This window comes from Neomonachus schauinslandi, chromosome X, assembly GCF_002201575.2.
Source record: "Neomonachus schauinslandi chromosome X, ASM220157v2, whole genome shotgun sequence".
Lineage (NCBI taxonomy): Eukaryota > Metazoa > Chordata > Mammalia > Carnivora > Phocidae > Neomonachus > Neomonachus schauinslandi.
The window spans coordinates 56,362,171-56,382,137 of record NC_058419.1 but is presented as its reverse complement, the minus strand read 5'-3'; the positions used below and the strand labels follow the sequence as shown (position 1 = coordinate 56,382,137).

Genomic DNA, 19,967 nt, shown 5'->3' with positions numbered 1-19,967 from the left:
GTTTAGCAACCAATGTTATATGTTGGCTTCTTTTGAATAGATGTGAATAAGAAGTCATTAACTCAGTTTATCCTAAATAAATACTTTTCATACCTGGCGTAACAAAACACTTCCACATGTTGAATGGTTTTGTCCTTCCTGCTAAGAGCAATGGCTTCTTCATTTTCAAGAATCTGCTCTTGCCATGCTGGGCTTTCATTCACAACATCACTATTTTCCTAAACAAAATACAGATGAGAAACGTTAATTAAATTGTGCAATCTGAACCTCTACTTTTTTGTGAAAATGTATACCTTTCTCAATTAATACTTTGCCTCTGATCCCATCAAAATTCTGAAGTGACTCTAGCATAGTGTGCCATCTTCCAAGAGAAGAAAATTGTGTAAAAACCTATCCTCTCAAATGTTACCTCTGGTTTACAGTTTTCTATCAGGATATCTGACATTCTGATGCAGTCATTGGATGTGCCTGTTTTGACATTACTTAAGAACTAGGATAACTAACCCTCTATCTGCTGAAAATCAAGTGTGTCTGGTATACATATTACTTGTTATTAACAAAGTTTTTGCATTTTGTTGTCCAAAAGCAGGCCCACGATTACTTCATTCTACTTACCTTTAGGTCATTGAAGGTTAGTCACTAGCCATGCCAAATTCTGATTTTATGTAAAAGTATTTTTGAAAAGTATTCAGCCTACTATAAATAAGGACTGTATAATAATCAACCTCTAAATATTTTATATTCAGAAAGACAATAAAAACAATAATATATGATAATGTATGTAAACTTATAAGGGTTGAAAGTGGCCCTTCAAAATTTTTAATAATTCCTAATTATATTTTATGGAAATAAGTTATATGCGTAGCAATATCCGAATACAGGGGATTTTTGGAAATGTCAAGATATGCTTTTTCCAAATGTCAAGGATCAATTTTTAATTCGTTTAAAATTTTAAATTATTTGGTACATATTTCTCAGAGAAAAAAATTTTTGAATATATATTCTCAAAGAACTAGTAGGGAAATATAACTACAATATTCTTCATTTTAAGTACATTCACCTCAAGAAATTTCTAAACTTGCAGATTTCATAAAATAGGACAATAATTATTTTCAAAGGCTTTTTTTCTCAGGGCCCCTGGGTGGCCCAGTCAGTTAAGCATTGAACTCTTGGTTTTGGCTCAGGTCATTATCTCAGGGTCCTGGGATGAAGCTCCAGGTCAGGCTCTGTGCTCAGCAGGGAGTCTGCTTCCCCCCTCTCTCTCCCTCTGCCCCTCCCTCAGCTCATGCACTCTCTCTCTTTTAAATAAATCTTTAAAAAGGCCTTTTTCGGGGTGCCTGGGTGGCTCAGATGGTTAAGCGTCTGCCTTCGGCTCAGGTCATGATCCCAGGGTTCTGGGATCGAGCCCCACATCAGGCTCCCAGCTCAGCGGGAAGCCTGCTTCTCCCGCTCCCTCTGCCTGCTGCTTCCCCTGCTTGTACCTGTCTCTCTCTCTCTCTGTCAAAAATGGGTAGAATCTTTAAAAATAAACAAATAAATAAAAAGGCCTTTTTCTCCTGAATTTAACATTTTAAACTGAAGAAAAGTAGGGCAGACATTGTTATTATTAAGTGTAATTATTAGATAGTGTTAAACATCCCAACATAGGTAGAAAAGGAGGTGAAATACAGGAACTCTGAATGTGTAGACATGGGGTTTCCAACCTGAAGACAAGACTGTGGATCAGCACACAGAGAGTGAAGGGCAAAAGGATACGGTAGAAAGAGAATGCTGGAGTAGAAGCAGCACTAAAATAAAAGAAACATCTACAAAAATATTTTTATTTTAATAAATCTAACCTAGTATCAAAATTTATTTTATAAAATTATCCTCACTCACCAGAATTTTCCATTCAGACAAATGAGGTATTTTTGTTGTCTTTTTGTGAGCATCTAGACTAAATTTTCTCATGGAAGTACTAAATATGCTAAATATACTAAATAAGATAACCCTTACACATACTTCCTAAGAATAATGATCAACACAAATATACGAATATTTAAGGCACATACATAAAATAGTTAAATGTCTACTAGTAACATTTACTTTCTTGCAATATTATTTTCCAAATATTACTTGTTTCTCCACACTCTCATTTCATGCAACAGTATTATTCAAACTGAATCTTCACTGCATCTTCAACATCAATGGCTTTGTCACCCCTAGAAGCACTTTTTTAAGCGCATAAATTAATCGGTACAACTACAATGCTTATTGTGGTGTTTGGCACACAGTAAGTGCTTAATAAGTCTTAGCTATATTATTTTTAGCTAACTGAATACAATTTTATAGAATATATCATACTCCTTTCCCAACTGTCTAAACGCTTTTGAGATATAGCAGTTTCTGATTCCATGTATGATGCTCTCAGTAGGAAGTTCATTTCAAGCCACATATACCATTCACATAAAATTAGGACAGTTTTTTTTTCATCTGTCATAAAAATGAGTAAAATCCAGGACATAACCAACTCTCCATATTACTATGCCATACATGTCCTCTAAAAAACTTCTTTACAATGATATCCAATATTTGTAGTAGTGAGATTCTAACTTAGAAAAAAACTTACTAAATTTATATTAAATTTTTCCTTGTTTTTTGTTTTTACTAATTCTGTCAGATGACTTTTAAACTACCAATGACTCAGACCATTTCAAATTAATGTACTGCCCCCCTCCCCGAATAGCTGGGGTTTTTTTTCCTCAAAATATACTACTGAAAGAGCAACTAGTAATATGTGAGATTTTATGAGGACTGAATTTTTTTTCTGAAAGACTATTTTGGAGAAAAAAATCTTGCCTTGTATTTGGGAATGTAATGAGAAAATGGTATCAAGTATATATGATGTACTCTTCAGCCAACCTGTCTATGTATATTTAAAAAGTGATATCTATATTTTGAAAGCATCAGAAGAACATTAACTTAAAAAATGACTGCATAATTGTTAAATAAATAAAAATGAGGAATCAATTCTATATTACAGAAGCTTAGGGTTTTCTTTAACGTAGGGTTATTATGTGATACAAAATACAACCTAGTAGATTAAAAATCCACTAAGAAGTTTACCTGGTATTCCTTTAGCCAGGACAGTATTCCTGAAAAGCTAAAACTGGCCCAGTTTCCACCATAGTAGCTTCTTCTGTAATAATAAAAAATAAGAGTAAAGAAAAGGGAAAAAAAATTAAGTCACTGATCTCCATCAGCAAACCACGTTGGACCCTTCAAATCATCTCAATATTGCTACCTCGGAGTTCAAAACAACTGGGATATTGGAAATACTAGGCTGAAATAAAAGTTGGCCTCTCAGATCCCAAAGGTAACGTTCCATTGTACAAGGAGTTAAAAAAATCTCTTTGGCCTACTCAGAGCTTTCTCCACTGATCAAATGCCACTGATCATGTGATTGTGAACAACTTGATATGGGCATTGAGCAGGGAATATGAACAAAATTTGACTCCTGGTTTAAAAAAAAATGGCTGGAGAGAAAACCTTGGTAGAACTCAAGTAAAGACAATGAAAAAACTGCTAAGTTTTCTATAAACATATTTAATTATTTATAGACAATTATATGTATAGACTACATATATACCCATACAATTATATAGACACTGTCACCACCAATACCAAAGCCCCAAACCCATAACCCATAACCCATGCCAAAATACACACCCACACACAAATGGCTACTCTATTCACTTAATTTTGATAAGTAAAGCAAGGACAATATTCCTGCTGATAACTAGGTGAACTATTATTCTTCATTCCATAGTCCTGTGAAGATTATCATTCTGTTTTAGAGAACCCAGAGGTCTCCTAATTAGGATCAGGTAAACCTTGTAGAAATTGGACTTCTGATTAACTTCCTTAAGTAGGAGATGTGTGGCAAACCAGAATTCTCTAATTCTGTACTATATATCTGTACTGGGGCTTCCCATTTCTTACAAAACTCTTCACGTTTATTTATTCTTTGTATGATGAACCCCAAAGTATACTCAGTCACACCTACAACATCCATTCTGGTTCTGGGATGGGACAGATTCTTGGTTTGTCTTTTGTTTTCATTTTTGCTTCTCTGTATTTTTCTAAAATGAAATAAAAATCTATAAAACCTCTTTTTAAAATGAGATGAAAATTAAAACCTTTAATATAATATCCAAAACTGGGGGGGGGAGATGGAAGAGGAGTAGGGGACCCTATTTCAACTGGTCCCCAGAACTGACCTGGGTATCTACCAGACCACTCTGAGCACCCACGAAACCAGCCTGAGATGTAAGAAGATCTGGATCTCTACAAACAGAACATCACAGGCAGTTGGTTTTGAGGTACGAAGCGGGGAGCCGTGATTCCACAGGCAGATATCAGAGGATAAACGGCAGAGGGAGGGTGCCTGGCCATGGATTTCCTACACCTCCGGTAAGTGACAGCCTTGCACTCTGGGGACGGGACACAGACTCGCAGACCGGTAGCGGCAGGGAAGGGACTTTAGGGCAGCACCCGGGGCGGAAACCCAGAGTGACGGGGTCACGTGTGCGAACTGGGAGCGGCTGGAGGTTATAGAAGCACACAGGGCAGAGACGTGCCCCAACCTGGAGGCAGGACTGGGAGCGCTGCGGAGGGGCGCACAACCCAGGACGCTGCAGTTTATAGCAGCACCGACAAAAACGAAGACGGTGTGGCCTGGAGAGCTCAATGAAGAACAGACTGAAGTCTCTCTGCTCTGAGGCAGAGGGTTGGAAACGGTCTCTTCTGCTCTGACTCGCCGAAGAGACGCAGAAAGCCACCAGGGAAAGCCTCCAGAGAACAAAATCCCCAAAAACTGATTCCCGCTGAGCCCTTCCCACGCCACAAGGGGGCAGGGCAACTCCACCAAAACAGGGTTGCCTGAGTAACAGCGCAGCAGGCCCTTCCCCCAGAAGACAGGCTGGGAAAACAAGAGGCCAGCAACCCTAAGGTCCCAAAAAAACAGGTGCATCTTGCTTGGGTTCCGGTCAATAATTTGGACTCTATACATTGCCTCAAACACCCATCAACAGAATGACTAGGAGGAGGAGCCCCCAAAATAGAAAAGACTCAGAGATTATGACTTATGCTGAAGATTTGCAAATGGATGCAGATATAACCAAGATGTCAGAGATGGAATTCAGGCTAGCAATTGTGAAGACAATGGCTAGAATGGAGAAATCAATTAATGGCAACACTGAGTCTCTAAGGGCAGAAATAAAAGCTGAACTGGCAGAACTTAAAAATGCTATCAATGAGATCCAATCCAATCTAGATAATCTAACAGCTAGAAACTGAGGCAGAAGAACGAATAAGCAACCTGGAAGACAATATAATAGATAAAAAGGGAAAAGAGGAGGCCAGGGCAAAACAACTCAGAATCCATGAAAATAGAATCAGAGAAATAAGTGACACCATGAAATGTTCCAATGTCAGAATAACTGGAATCCCAGAGGGAGTGGAGAGAGAGAGAGGACTAGAAGATATATTTGAGCAAATCATAGCTGAGAACTTCCCTAATCTGGGGAATGAAACAAACATTCGCGTCCTAGAGGCAGAGAGGACCCCTCCTAAGATCAAGGAAAACAGGCCAACACCCGGGCATGTAATAGTAAAACTCTCAAATCTTAGAACGAAGGAAACCATCTTAAGGGCAGTTAGGGGGAAGAGATTCCTTACGTTGAGAGGGAAGAACATCAGAATAATGTCATACCTATCCACAGAGACCTGGCAAGAGAGAAAGGCCTGGCAACACATATTCAGGGTACTAAATGAGAAGAACATGCAGCCAAGAATACTTTATCCAGCAAGGCTGTCATTTAGAATGGATAGAGAGATGCAGAGCTTCCAAGACCGGCCGAAACTGAAAGAATATGTGATCACTAAGCTGGCCCTGCAAGAAATATTAAGGGGGTTCTATAAAAGGAGAAAGACCCCAAGAGCGATATACAACAGAAATTTACAGGGACAATCTATAAAAACAATGTCTTCACAGGCAACATGATGACAATTAATTCATATCTTTCAATAATCACTGTCAATGTGAATGGCCTAAACGCTCCCATAAAATGGCACAGGGCTGCAGATTGGATAAAAAGACAGGACCCATCCATATGCTGCCTACAAGAGACTCATTTTGAACCTAAAGATACATCAACACTGAAAGTGAAGGGACAGAGATCCATCTTCCATGCCAGCGGACCTCAAAAGAAAGCTGGAGTAGCAAGTCTTATAAAGACAACTAAGAATTTAAACTAAAGTCTGTAGTAAGAGATGCAGAAGGACACTATATCATTCTTAAAGGGTCTATCCAACAAGAAGATCTAACAATTGTAAATATCTATGCCCCCAACATAGGAGCAGCCATATACATAAGCCAGCTGTTAACCAAAATAAAGAGTCATATTGATAACAATATGTTAATTGTAGGAGACCTCAATACTCCACTCTTAGCAATGGACAGATCATCTAAGCAGAAAATCAACAAGGAAACAAGAGCTTTGAATGACACACTGGACCAGATGGACCTCACAGATATATACAGAACATTCCATCCTAAAATAACAAAATACTCATTCTTTTCAAGTGCACATGAAACTTTCTCCAGAATAGACCACATACTGGGTCACAAATTAGGTCTCAACCGATACTGAAAGACTGAGATTATTCCCCGCATATTCTCAGACCACAATGCTCTAAAACTGGAACTCAGTCACAAGAAAAAATTTGGCAGAAATTCAAACACTAGGAAGTTAAAGACCACTCAGCTCAAGAATGTTTGGGTCAACCAGGAAATCAAAGAAGAACTTAAACAATTCATGGAAATCAATGAGAACGAAAACACATGGGTTCAAAACCTATGGGATACTGCAAAGGCGGTCCTAAGGGGGAAATACATAGCCATCCAAGCCTCACTCAAAAAAAATAGAAAAATCCCGAATTCACCAACTAACTCTACACGTTAAAGAACTAGAGAAAAAGCAACAAACGATGCCTAAGCCATGCATTAGAAGAGAAATAATTAAGATTAGAGCAGAGATCAATGAATTAGAAACCAGAAACACAGTAGATCAGATCAACGAAACTAGAAGTTGGTTCTTTGAAAGAATTAATAAGATCGATAAACCACTGGCCAGACTTATCTGAAAGAAAAGAGAAAGGACCCAAATTAATACAATTATGAATGAAAGGGGAGAGATCACGACTAACACCAAGGAAATAGAAACAATTATTAGAAATTACTATCAACAACTATATGCCAATGAACTGAGCAATCTGGATGAAATGCATGACTTCTTGTAAACCTATAAGGTGCCAAGACTGAAACAGGAAGAAATTGACAACCTGAATAGGCCAATAACCAGTAACGAGATTGAAGCAATGATCAAAAACCTCCCAAAAACAAGAGTCCAGGGCCTGATGGATTCCCTGTGGAATTCTACCAAACATTCAAAGAGAAATAATACGTACATTACTGAAGCTGTTTTAAAAAAATGGAAACGGAAGGAAAACTTCCAAACTCATTCTATGAGGCCAGCATTACCTTAATCCCCAAACCAGGCAAAGACCCCATCAAAAAGGAGAATTTCAGACCAATATCCCTGATGAATATGGATTCCAAAATCCTCAACAAAATCCTAGCTGAGAGGATCCAACAATACATTAAAAGGATCATCCAGCACGACCAAGTGGGATTGATCCCCGGGATGCAAGGGTGGTTCAACATTCTGAAATCAATCAATGTGAAAGAACACATTAATACGAGGAGGGGAGAAGAAACATATGGTCCTCTCAATTGATGCAGAAAAAGCATTTGACAAAATACAACATCCTTTCCTGATGAAACCTCTTCAGAGTATAGGGATAGAGGGAACATTCCTCAAGTTCAAAAAATCCATCTATGAAAAACCCACAGCAAATATCATCCTCAATGGGGAAAAGCTGAGAGCCTTTCCCTTAAGATCAGGAACACATCAAGGATGCCCACTCTCGACACTATTGTTCAACATAGTACTAGAAGTTCTAGCAACAGCAATCAGAAAACAAAAAGAAATAAAAGGTATTCAGATTGGCAAAGAAGTCAAAACTCTCTCTTTTCACAGACGACATGATACTTTATGTGGAAAATCCAAAAGACTCCATCCCCGTATTACTAGAAATCATACAGCAATTCATTAATGTGGCAGGATACAAAATCAATGCACAGAAATCAGTTGCTTTCTTATACACTAACAACACAACTGTAGAAAGAGAAATTAGAGGAACAATTCCATTTACAATAGCACCAAAAACCATAAGGTACCTCGGAATAAACCTAACCAAAGAGGTAAAGGATCTATACTCTAGGAACTACAGAATCCTCATGAAAGAAATTGAAGAAGACACAAAAAGATGGAAAAATATTCCATTCTCATGGATCGGAAGAATAAACATTGTTAAAATGTCTATGCTACCCAGAGCAATCTATACCTTCAATGCCATCCTGATCAAAATTCCAATGACATTTTTCAAAGTGCTGGAACAAACAATCCTAAAATTTGTATGGACTCAAAAAAGACCCCGAATCGCCAAGCAAATGTTGAACAAGAAAAACAAGGCTGGGGGCATCACGTTGCCCGATTTCAAGCTATTTTACAAAGCAATGATTACCAAGACAGCATGGTACTGGCAGAAAAACAGACATATAGACCAATGGAACAGAATAGAGAACCCAGATATGGATCCTCAACTCTACGGTCAAATAATCTTCGACAAAGCAGGAAAAAACGTGCAATGTAAAAAAGACAGTCTCTTCAATAAATGGTGCTGGGAAAATTGGACAGCCACATGCAGAACAATGAAACTCAAGCATTCTCTAACACCATTCAAAAAGATAAACTCAAAATGGATGAAAGACCTCAATGTGAGACAGGAATCCATCAAAATCCAAGAGGAGGACATAGGCAATCACTTCTCTGACATCGGTCACAGCAAAATCTTTGAAGATAACTCTCCAAAGGCTAGTGAAACCAAAGGAAAAATGAACTTTTGTGACTTCATCAAGATAAAACTCTTCTGCACAGCAAAGGAAACAGTCAACAAAACAAGGAGTCAACCCACAGAATGGGAGAAGATATTTGCAAATGACACTACAGACAAAGGGCTGGTTTCCAAGATCTATAAAGAACTTCTCAAACTTAACACCCAAAAAATAAATAATCAAGTCAAAATATGGGCAGAAGACATGAGCAGACACTTTTCTGAAGAAGACATACAAATGGCTAACAGACACATGAAAAAAATGTTCAACATCACTAGTCATCAGGGAAATACAAATCAAAACCACACTGAGATACCATCTTACACCAGTTAGAATGGCAAAAATGGAAAGGGAAAGAAACAACAAATGTTGGAGAGGTTGTGGAGAAAGAGGAACCCTCTTACACTGTTGGTGGGAATGCAAGTTGGTACAACCACTTTGGAAAACAGTGTGGAGGTTCCTCAAAATTTAAAAATAGAGCTACCCTATGATCCAGCAATTGCACTCCTGGGTATTTACCCCAAAGACACAGATGTAGTGAAAAGAAGGGCCATATGCTCCCCAATGTTCATAGCAGCAATGTCCGCAATAGCCAAACTGTGGAAAGAACTGAGATGCCCTTCAACAGATGAATGGATCAAGAAGATGTGGTCCATATACACAATGGACTATTACTGAGCCATCAGAAAGGATGAATACCCAACTTTTACATCAACATGGATGGGACTGGAGGAGATTATGCTAAGTGAAATAAGTCAAGCAGAGAAAGTCAATTATCGTATGGTTTCATTTATTTGTGGAACATAAGGAATAACATGGAGGACATTAGGAGAAGGAAGGGAAAAATCGGCAGGGGGAATTGGAGGGAGAGATGAACCATGAGAGACTATGGACCTGAGAAACAAACAGGGTTTTAGAGGGGAGGGTGGAGGGGGGATTGGTTAGCCTGGTGATGGGTATTAAGGAGGGCACATACTGCATGGAGCACTGGGTGTTATACTAAAACAATGGAACATGGATCACATCAATACTAATGATGTATTGTATGGTGACTTATATAACAGAATAAAATTAAAAAAAAAAAAAAAGAACTGCAGTTAAAACTCAGTTCTCCTAAACCCTAATCTAGCCATTGGAACATAATCCCAAAAAACTCAGCTGGCTAGCATTATTTAGTCCATAGGATATTATAATGTACCTATGGTTCAATGAAGCCAAATACTTAGATAACAAATATTTGTGGTAAACGTAGTGTAATGTATAAATTGCCAAATCACTAAGTTGTATACCTGAAACTAATTTAACATTGTGTCAGCTATACTCAAATAAAAAAAAATGGCACCTCGACCTGATTACTAAGTTCACCTTTTCGAAAGTGTATCCCATTAATAACATGGACTATTAATAGATGTTCCAAGAAGAAAAAGGTACAATGACAAAATAGATTTGGAAAACGCTAGGTTTTTAAAAGTTAAAACACCAAAAAATGGTTTATGACAGAGCTTCTCAGGACCATTATGAGCTGTATGACAAGACTCTTAAACCTATTAATTAGGGTCTTTTTATTAAATCCTTAGTGTTCATGTCTGTTCTCACCAAGAGGAAAAAATTTAGTTGAGCAATGAGCACTTTTTTAAAAAAAGCATTTGAAGGGACTAGGGTTATACAAGACATATTTTGAGAAATGCTGCCTTAATTCATATTAAGGGGAAGGAGAACAATAGGATAATATATATTACAGAGCTTGCCATTTTCCATTCACTACCACTTAATGTTCACAAGAATCCCGGGAGATTGGTGCTAAAATTATCTCCATTTTACAATTAGGAAAATAAAAAAAAAAAAACCCAGGAAGTTGAGTATCTTGTTTATATAACTCACTAAGCTAGGAAATGGTCTGGCCCCAAAGTCTAGTCTTTCCACTATAAAGACTGCCTTCTATCAACTTTTTTCAAAGAAATGGAACAAATAATCCTAAAATTTGTATGGAACCAGAAAAGACCCCGCATAGCCAGAGGAATGTTGAAAAAGAAAAACAAAGCTGGTGGCATCACAATTCCGGACTTCAAGCTCTATTACAAAGCTGTAGTCATCAATAGAGTATGGTACTGGCACAAAAACAGACACATAGATCAATGGAAGAGAACTGAGAGCCCAGAAATGGACCCTCAACTCTGTGGTCAACTCATCTTTGACAAAGCAGGAAAGAATGTCCAACGGCAAAAAGACAGTCTCTTCAACAAAATGGGGTTGGAAAAATTGGACAGCCACATGCAGAAGAATGAAACTGGACCATTTCCTTACACCACACACAAAAATAGACTCCAAATGGATGAAAGACCTAAATGTGAGACAGGAGTCCATCAAAATCCTAAAGGAGAACACAGGCAGCAACCTCTTGGACCTCAGTCACAACAACTTCTTCCTAGAAACATCACCAAAGGCAAGGGAAGCAAGGGCAAAAATGAACTATTGGGACTTCATCAAGATAAAAAGCTTTTGCAAAGCAAAGGAAACAGTCAACAAAACCAAAAGACAACCGACAGAATGGCAGAAGATATTTGCAAATGACATATCAGATAAAGGGCTAGTACCCAAAATTTATAAAGAACTTATCAAACTCAACACCCAAAGAACAAATAATCCAATCAAGAAATGGGCAGAAGACATGAACAGACATTTTTCCAAAGAAGCCATCCAAATGGCCAACAGACACATGAAAAAGTGCTCAACATCGCTCGGCATCAGGGAAATCCAAATCAAAACCTCAATGAGATACCACCTCACACCAGTCAGAATGGCTAAAATTAACAAGTCAGGAAAGGACAGATGTTGGCAGGGATGTGGAGAAAGGGGAACCCTCCTACACTGTTGGTGGGAATGCAAGCTGGTGCAGCCACTCCGGAAAACAGTATGGAGGTTCCTCAAAAAGTTGAAAATAGAGCTATCATGTGACCCAGCAATTTGAACTACTGGGTATTTACTCCAAAGATACAAATGTAGGGATCCAAAGGGGTACGTGCAATGTCCACAATAGCCAAACTATGGAAAGAGCCAAGATGTCCATCGACAGATGAATGGATAAAAAAGATGTGGGGTATATATATATACAATGGAATATTATGCAGCCATCAAAAACAATGAAATCTTGCCATTTGCAATGAAGTGGATGGAACTGGAGGGTATTATGCTGAGTGAAATAAGCCAATCAGAGAAAGACATGTATCATATGACCTCAATGATATGAGGAATTCTTAATCTCAGGAAACAAACAGAGGGTTGCTGGAGTGGTGGGGGGTGGGAGGGATGGGGTGGCTGGGTGATAGACACTGGGGAGGGTATATGCTCTGGTGAGCGCTGTGAATTGTGCAAGACTGTTGAATCACAGACCTGTACCTCTGAAACAAATAATACATTATATGTTTAGAAAAAAAAAAAGAAGATAGCAGGAAGGGAAGAATGAAGGGGGGGATGTTGGAGGGGGAGACGAACCATGAGAGTGTGTGGACTCTGAGAAAGAAACTGAGGGTTCTAGAGGCGAGGGGGGTGGGGGGGATGGGTTAGCCTGGTGATGGGTATTAAAGAGGGCACGTACTGCATGGAACACTGGGTGTTATATGCAAACAATGAATCATGGAACACTACATCAAAAACTAATGATGTAATGTATGGTGATTAACATAACATAATAATAAAAAAAAAATCCGAGAAAAAAAAAAAACCTCTAGAAATATCTCACTGGCCCTACTATAGTTTAATGAGTAGCTTCTTTTATATAATAAATCTCATGAAAGTGTAGAGTATTAAAAAAAAAACTGTCTTCCATAATTTACAAGATTGTAATATTTAAAATTATAAACATAAGCATATAATACAAACCCCAGAATCTAACTTACTATAAGTAAAGGCAATGGAATCTGTTTACAGACATTAGACAGAATGAAGTCTAATTTTTGTTTTCCTTCTCCAGTTCATATGGATAATGAAAATGGGAAAATAATTTCATGACTACATCTACTTTAATGCCAGAGCTGAAGGGACTACTCCTTTCCAGGACCTAAAATACAATTTTATTGCATTTCTCAACTTTAATGTGTGCAAATATCTTTCTGTATATGATAAAAGTAGGAAAATAACAGTGTGGTATGTCTACTACTACTGATTTGCTAGCTATGAAAGAGTACAAATATACCATGCACATTAAGAGACTTTATTCCATTTAAATTTGATTGGAATACTATGAAGAATCATGACATGTTTCTACCTTCCTGGTTGACAAATAACAGAACAGACTAGGGAATATACTGGATTTACTCCCTACGCAAATTTTCCTTTACTAAAACCTCCACATAACTGATACACAAGAAAGCCAAGCTCCTTTCACCATCCACTCATTCTAAGATCAAGGCAGGTGGGCTTCCTTGGTAGAGTATGCAGATGCAGTTCTAATGTTAGAAAGGAAGACCAGGCCCTTACTTGGTTTTAAAAGCATCCCATGAAGCTACATTAAGTTGCTTTGGCAGTCAGATCAGTCTCCCAGAATGAAATACTCCCAGGCCTCAGCCCCAGTAATTAGGGCTGGACAGAGACCCTCCTACGTTGACAGTTATTAGTCACTGACACTAGGCCACCCACTCAAATCCATTTTCAGACAACCAAACCAGGTAGATGAGTAAGTAATATACACAGATGGCCCTCAATTCTTGTTTTTCTCTGTGATCTCATCTATTCTTACTGGCTCAATTATCACTTCTCTGCTGATGACTTACAAATTGTTATCTCCAATCTGAGCACCTCTGGTAAGCTCCAGACTCACAGCTATTTTGAGGCTGAAAATACAGATGAGTCATCAGCTTGCTGGACAACTCCGTTTATTAAATATTCCTGATTAACTTTAACCTCTACATGATGAACAGACAAATTTATTAGCTTTTACCCACCCCCATGTATCCTACTGGGCTCTTGCAGTGACTCTTCAAGGTAAGTCATACACTAGCCACATTTTAGACTTGAGGAAAACAACTTAAATCACATAACTAATCACTGACAGAGTCACAACTTGAATCAGGTCTCTTGACCATCAAGTCCAGTATTTGTGTCTGTTTTCCAACCCTACAACTTATCTCAGAGAAAGAGCACAGGCTTTGCTGTCAATAGGACCTGAGTTTAAATCCTCATTCTTCCCCTAACAGACGTGTGACATTCGACAAGTTATTTCAATTCTCTTAATTTGTTTCCTCATCTGCAAAAAGGGAAAATTATACTTCTTTACAAAAATGTAGTAAGAATTAAATAACTTAATATTTGTAAACTACCTAACACAGTACTGAGCAAATATTCCATAAATGGGAACTATTTTTATTATATCACATCATCTCTAATAGCAAACATGTTGAATGCCAGATTAGGTTAAGCAAATTAAAAATACTTTCACTCATAAATTAGTGCCTCAAACATCGTATCTTTTTAAAGTGGGAGAATATGGAAAGGAGAAAACTAGGGCAACACCTGATTTTTTAATATTTCATAAACATTTTTCTCACCCCTATAGGAGACCAGTTTTCTTTATCTATAATAGAAGGTAGAGGACTTCTGCAAGATGATAACATAGGAAGATCCTCAATTCACCTCTTCCCACGGACATATCAAACCTACAACTACATATGGATGATTTCCGTCTGAAATATATTTGAAGACTAGATGAGGTGCTTCTCCACAACAAAGAATAAAAAAACCACAACCAGATGGTAGGAGAGGTAGAGACACAATCTTGCTAAAATCCTACCCAGATGCTGGGGCACGCAAAAGAAAGGGGTCTCACAAGTCCAGTGCTTCTAGATAAGTACATACTAGTAAGCAATAACTACTTACTAATCAATAATTACTTTAAAGGAAAATGGACTAAATTCTCCTAACAAAAGACATAGAGTAGCTGAATGGATAAAAACACAAGACCATCTAGGGGCACCTAGATGGTTCAGTCAGTTAAGCATCTGCCTTTGGCTCAGGTCATGATCTCAGGGTCCTGGGATCGAGACCTACATCAGGCTCCCTGCTCAGCAGGGAGTCAGCTTCTCCCTCTCCCTCTGCACCTCTCATGCTCTCTCTGTTGTCTCAAATAAATGAATGTAATCTTTAAAAAAAAAAACAAAAAAAAAAAACCCCACAAGACCATCTATATGCTGCCTACAAGAAACTCACTTCTTGTAGGACAAAGACTGAAAGTGAATTGATAGAGTATATTCCATGCAAATGGAAACAAAAAGCTGCTATAGCTATACTTATATCACACAAAATAGACTTTAAAACAAAGAATGTAATAAAAGACCAAGAGGGACACTACATAATGATAAAGGTGTCAATCTAGCAAGAAGATATAACATTTATAATTATATATGCACCAATATAGGAGCACCAAAATATATAAAGCAAATATTAACAGAACTAAAGGAAAAAATGGCAACAATACAATAGTAGTGAGGGACTAATACCCAGCATACATCAATGGATAGATCATCCACACAGAATATCAATAAGGAAACACTGGCCTTGACTGACACATTAAACCAGGTGGACTTAACTAATATACAGAACATTCATTCATTCCCAAAGCAGCATAATACACATTCTTCTCAAGTGCACGTGGAATGTTCTCCAAAATAGATCACATGTTAAGCCACAAAACAAGTCTCAATAAATTTAAGATGACTGAAATTATATCAAACATCTTTTGCAGCCACAATGATATGAAACTAGAAATCAATTACAAGAAGAAACCTGGAAAAAAAAATCACAAATATGTGGAGATTAAACAACATACTACTTAATAACCAATGGGTCAATGAGAAAGTCAAAAAACACACTGAGACATGGGGCACCTGGCTGGCTCAGTCAGTGAAGCATGCAACTATTAATCACAGGGCTGTGGGTTCGAACCCCATGTCAGGTGTAGAGATTACTTAAAAAAAAAAAAAAAAAAAAAAAGATCTTTAAAAAGGAATACATTGAGAGGCAGAAGAAAGAAAAATCAAGGAATCAATCCCATTTATAACTGCACCAAAAATGTTAAGATACCTAGGAATACACCTAACCAAAGAGGTAAAGGATCTGTACTCTAAAAACTATAGAACACTTATGAAAGAAATTGAGGAAGACACAAAGAAATGGAAAAACATTCCATGCTCATGGATTGAAGAACAAATATTGTTAAAATGTCTATGCTACCCAAAGCAATCTACACATTCAATGCAATCCCTATCAAAATACCATCAACGTTTTTCACAGAGCTGGAACAACCCTAAAATTTATATGGAACCAGAAAAGACCCCAAATAGCCAAAGAAATGTTGAAAAAGAAAACCAAAGCTGATGACACCACAATTCTGGATTTCAAGCAATGTTACAAAGCTATAATCCTCAAGACAGTATGGTACCGGCACAAAAACAGACACGTAGATCAATGGAACAGAACAGAGAACCCAGAAATGGACCCGCAACTCTATGATCAAGTAATCTTCAACAAAGCAGGAAAGAATATCCAACAGAGAAAAGACAGTCTCTTCAACCAATGGTGTTGGGAAAACTGGACAGCCATGTGCAGAAGAAAGAAACTGGACAACTTTCTTACACCATACACAAAAACAAACACAAAATGGATGAAAGAGGTAAATGTGAGACAGGAAACCATCAAAATCCTAAAGGAGAACACAGGCAGCAACCTCTTTGACCTCAGCTGCAGTAACTTCTTGCCAGACAGGTCTTCAAAGGCAAGGGAAACAATAGTAAAAATGAACTATTGGTACTTCAAGATAAAAAGCTTTTGCACAGCAAAGGAAACAGTCAACAAAACTAAAAGGCAACCTACAGAATGGGAGAAGATATTTGCAAATGTCTTATCAGATAAAGGGCTAGTATCCAAAATTGATAAAGAACTTCTCAAATTCAACACCCAAAAAACAAATAATCATGTCAAGAAATGGGCAAAAGACATGACAGACATTCTCCAAAGACATACAAATGGTCGACAGACACATGAAAAAATGCCTAACATCACTCAGCATCAGGGAAATACAAATCAAAACCACAATGAGATAACTACCTTATACCAGTAAGAATGGCTAAAATTAACAAGACAGGAAACAACAAATGTTGGAGAGGATGTGGAGAAAGGGGAATCCTCTTACACTGTTGGTGGGAATGCAAGCTGGTACAGCCACTCTGTAAAGACAGTATGGAGGTTCCTCAGAAAGTAAAAACGAGAGCTACCCTACAACCTAGCAATTGCACTATTACATATTTATGCGAAGGATACAAACACAGTGATTCGAAGGGGCACATGCACCCCAATATTTATAGCAGCAATGTCCACAATAGTTAAAATATGGAAAGAGACCAGATGTCCATTGACAGATGACTGGATAAAGAACAGGTGATTTCCATTGTGTATATATACAATGGAAATATTACTCAGCCATCAAAAAGAATGAAATCTTGCCATTTTTAATAATGTGGATAGAACTAGAGGGTATTATGCTAAGCAGAATAAGTCAGAGAAAGACAAATATCATATGATTTCACTCAAATGTGGAATTTAAGAAACAAAACAGAAGAACACAGGGGAAGGGAAGGAAAAATAAGACAAAAAAGGAGAGGGAGACAAGACATAAGAGACTCTTAACTATAGGAAACAAACTGAGGGTTGCTGGAGGGGAGGTGGGTAGGGGACATTGAGGAGGGCATTTGATGGAATGGGCACTGGGTATTATATGCAACTGATAAATCACTAAATTCTACCTCTGAAACTAATAATATACTACATGTTAATTAAACTGAATTTAAATTTAAAAAAGAATAAAAAAAATACATTGAGACAAATGAAAATGGAAATATAACATACCAAAATCTATGGGATACACAGAAAGCTGTTCTAAGAAAAAACTTACAGAGATACAGGGCTACCTAAAGGAACAAGAAAAATCTCGAATTAACAATCTAACATTGCAACTAAAGGAACTAGGAAAAAAAGAACAAAGAAAGCCTGAAGTTAGTAGAAGGATGAAAATAATAAAGATCAGAGCAGAAATAAATGAAATAGAGACTATTAACAGTATGAAATATAAAGGTATCATTTCAAAAGATGTAGAAAAATTATTTGGTGAAATTCAACCTCCACTTATGATTACAAAACTCCCAACAAACTGGATATATACTGAATGTACCTCAAAACAACAAAGGCCTTATTAAGCCCACATCAGAAATCATACTCAACGGTGAAAACCTAAATGCTTTTCCTTTAACATCAAGAACAAGACAAGGATGTTCACTATTGCCACTTTTATTCAACAGAGTATTGAAGTCCCAGCCAGAGGAATTAGGCATGAAAAAAAGGGCATACAAATTGGAAAAGAAGAAGAAAAATGGTCACTATTTGCACATGACATGATATTATATATAGAAAACCCTAAAGACTCCACCAAAAAACTTTTAACCCTAATAAAAGAAGTCAGTAAAGGTGCAGAATACAAAATCAATATACAAAAATATGTTGCATTTTTATACACTAACAAACTATCAGAAAGAAATCAAGAAAACAATCCCATTGACAATCACAACATAACAGAACACCTAGGAATAAATTAAATGAAGGAGCTGAAAAATCTGTAAACGGAAAACCAGAAGACACTGATTTAAAAAATTGAAGAAGAGACAAATACAAAGATATTCCATTCTCACAGACTGGAAAAATTAATATTGTTAAATATCCATAACAGGGGCGGAGCAAGATGGCGGAGGAGTAGGACACCCGGACTTCCTCTCCTCTCAGGAATTCAGCTGGATAGGGATCAAACCATTCTGAACACCTACAAACTCAACAGGAGGTCGAAGAAAAGAAGAGCAACAACTCTCATCAGAAAAGCGACCACTTTCTGGAAGGTAGGACGTGCGGAGAAGTGAAACCGAGGCGATATTCGGGAGGATAGACGGTGGGGGAGGGGCCTCCGTCGGCCGCTTCTGGCAAGTGATAGAGCCGGGGAGCACAAAATCGGAACTTTTAAAAGTCTACTCCGCCGAGGGACGTCACTCTGGTGGCTAAGCGGGGGGTGGAACCCTCCGGGACAGTGTGGTCTCAGGACCCTCAGGGTCACAGAAAGACCAGGGGTACCTGAGTGTGGCAGAGCTCCCAGGTAACGGAGCAGGGAAGCCGGCTGCAGAGGCGGAGCCCAGGCGCGGGCTCTCAGCTCGGGGTTGCCATAAACCGTGATCTGCGGCACAGTCAGGCCACTCCTCCTCCAGCAGGGGCCCAACAAGCGGCAGATCCGGGGAGACTCACCTTCCTCCCACAGGAGGAGCCGCATGGGAGTGCACCACAGGGATCTGCTGGGTTTGGAGACTCCACCCGGGGTCGGGTGCCAGAGATAGAAACGCGCGGTCACAGGCCGGGTGAGCACAGAGTGCAGCCGGAGACCGGGGAGACGGGAGTGACTGACGGCTTTTCTCTGGGGGCTCACTGAGGAGCGGGGCCCCGAGTTCTCGGCTCCTCCAGGGCGGAGATTGGGAGGCCGCCATTTTCACTCTCCGCCTCCAAAGCTGTACGGAGAGCTCGCAGGGAACAAAAGCCCCGGAGAGCAAACCCGAGCAGATTACTTAGCCGGGAGGGGGCAAGGGCGGGGCAATTCCGCCTCCGGCAAAGACATTTGGAAACCACGGCAACAGGCCCCTCCCCAGAAGATCAGCGAGAACAGCCAGCCAAGACCAAGTTTACCGATCAATGAGAACGGCAGAACTCCAGCGCTAGGGGACTACTGCACGTAGAATTCATGGCTTTTTTACCATGATTCTTTAGTCTTTCAAAGTTAATTTTTTTTAACTGTCTTTTTTCTTTTTTTTTCTTTTTGAATTTTTCTTTTTCC

At 38.6% G+C, this 19,967-nt stretch overlaps 1 protein-coding gene across 1 annotated transcript in view; it reads right to left on the bottom strand.

The window, feature by feature from the left end:
* CHM (CHM Rab escort protein) overlaps nucleotides 1-19,967 on the bottom strand; it is a 209,070-nt gene that overhangs the window by 147,305 nt on the left and 41,798 nt on the right. Inside the window, exons 3-4 of the mRNA XM_021691815.1 lie at nucleotides 3,106-3,178; nucleotides 94-218 (exon numbers count right to left, since the gene is read on the bottom strand). Coding sequence (XP_021547490.1) covers nucleotides 94-218; nucleotides 3,106-3,178 — 198 coding nt within the window. The remainder of the gene's footprint in view (nucleotides 1-93; nucleotides 219-3,105; nucleotides 3,179-19,967) is intronic.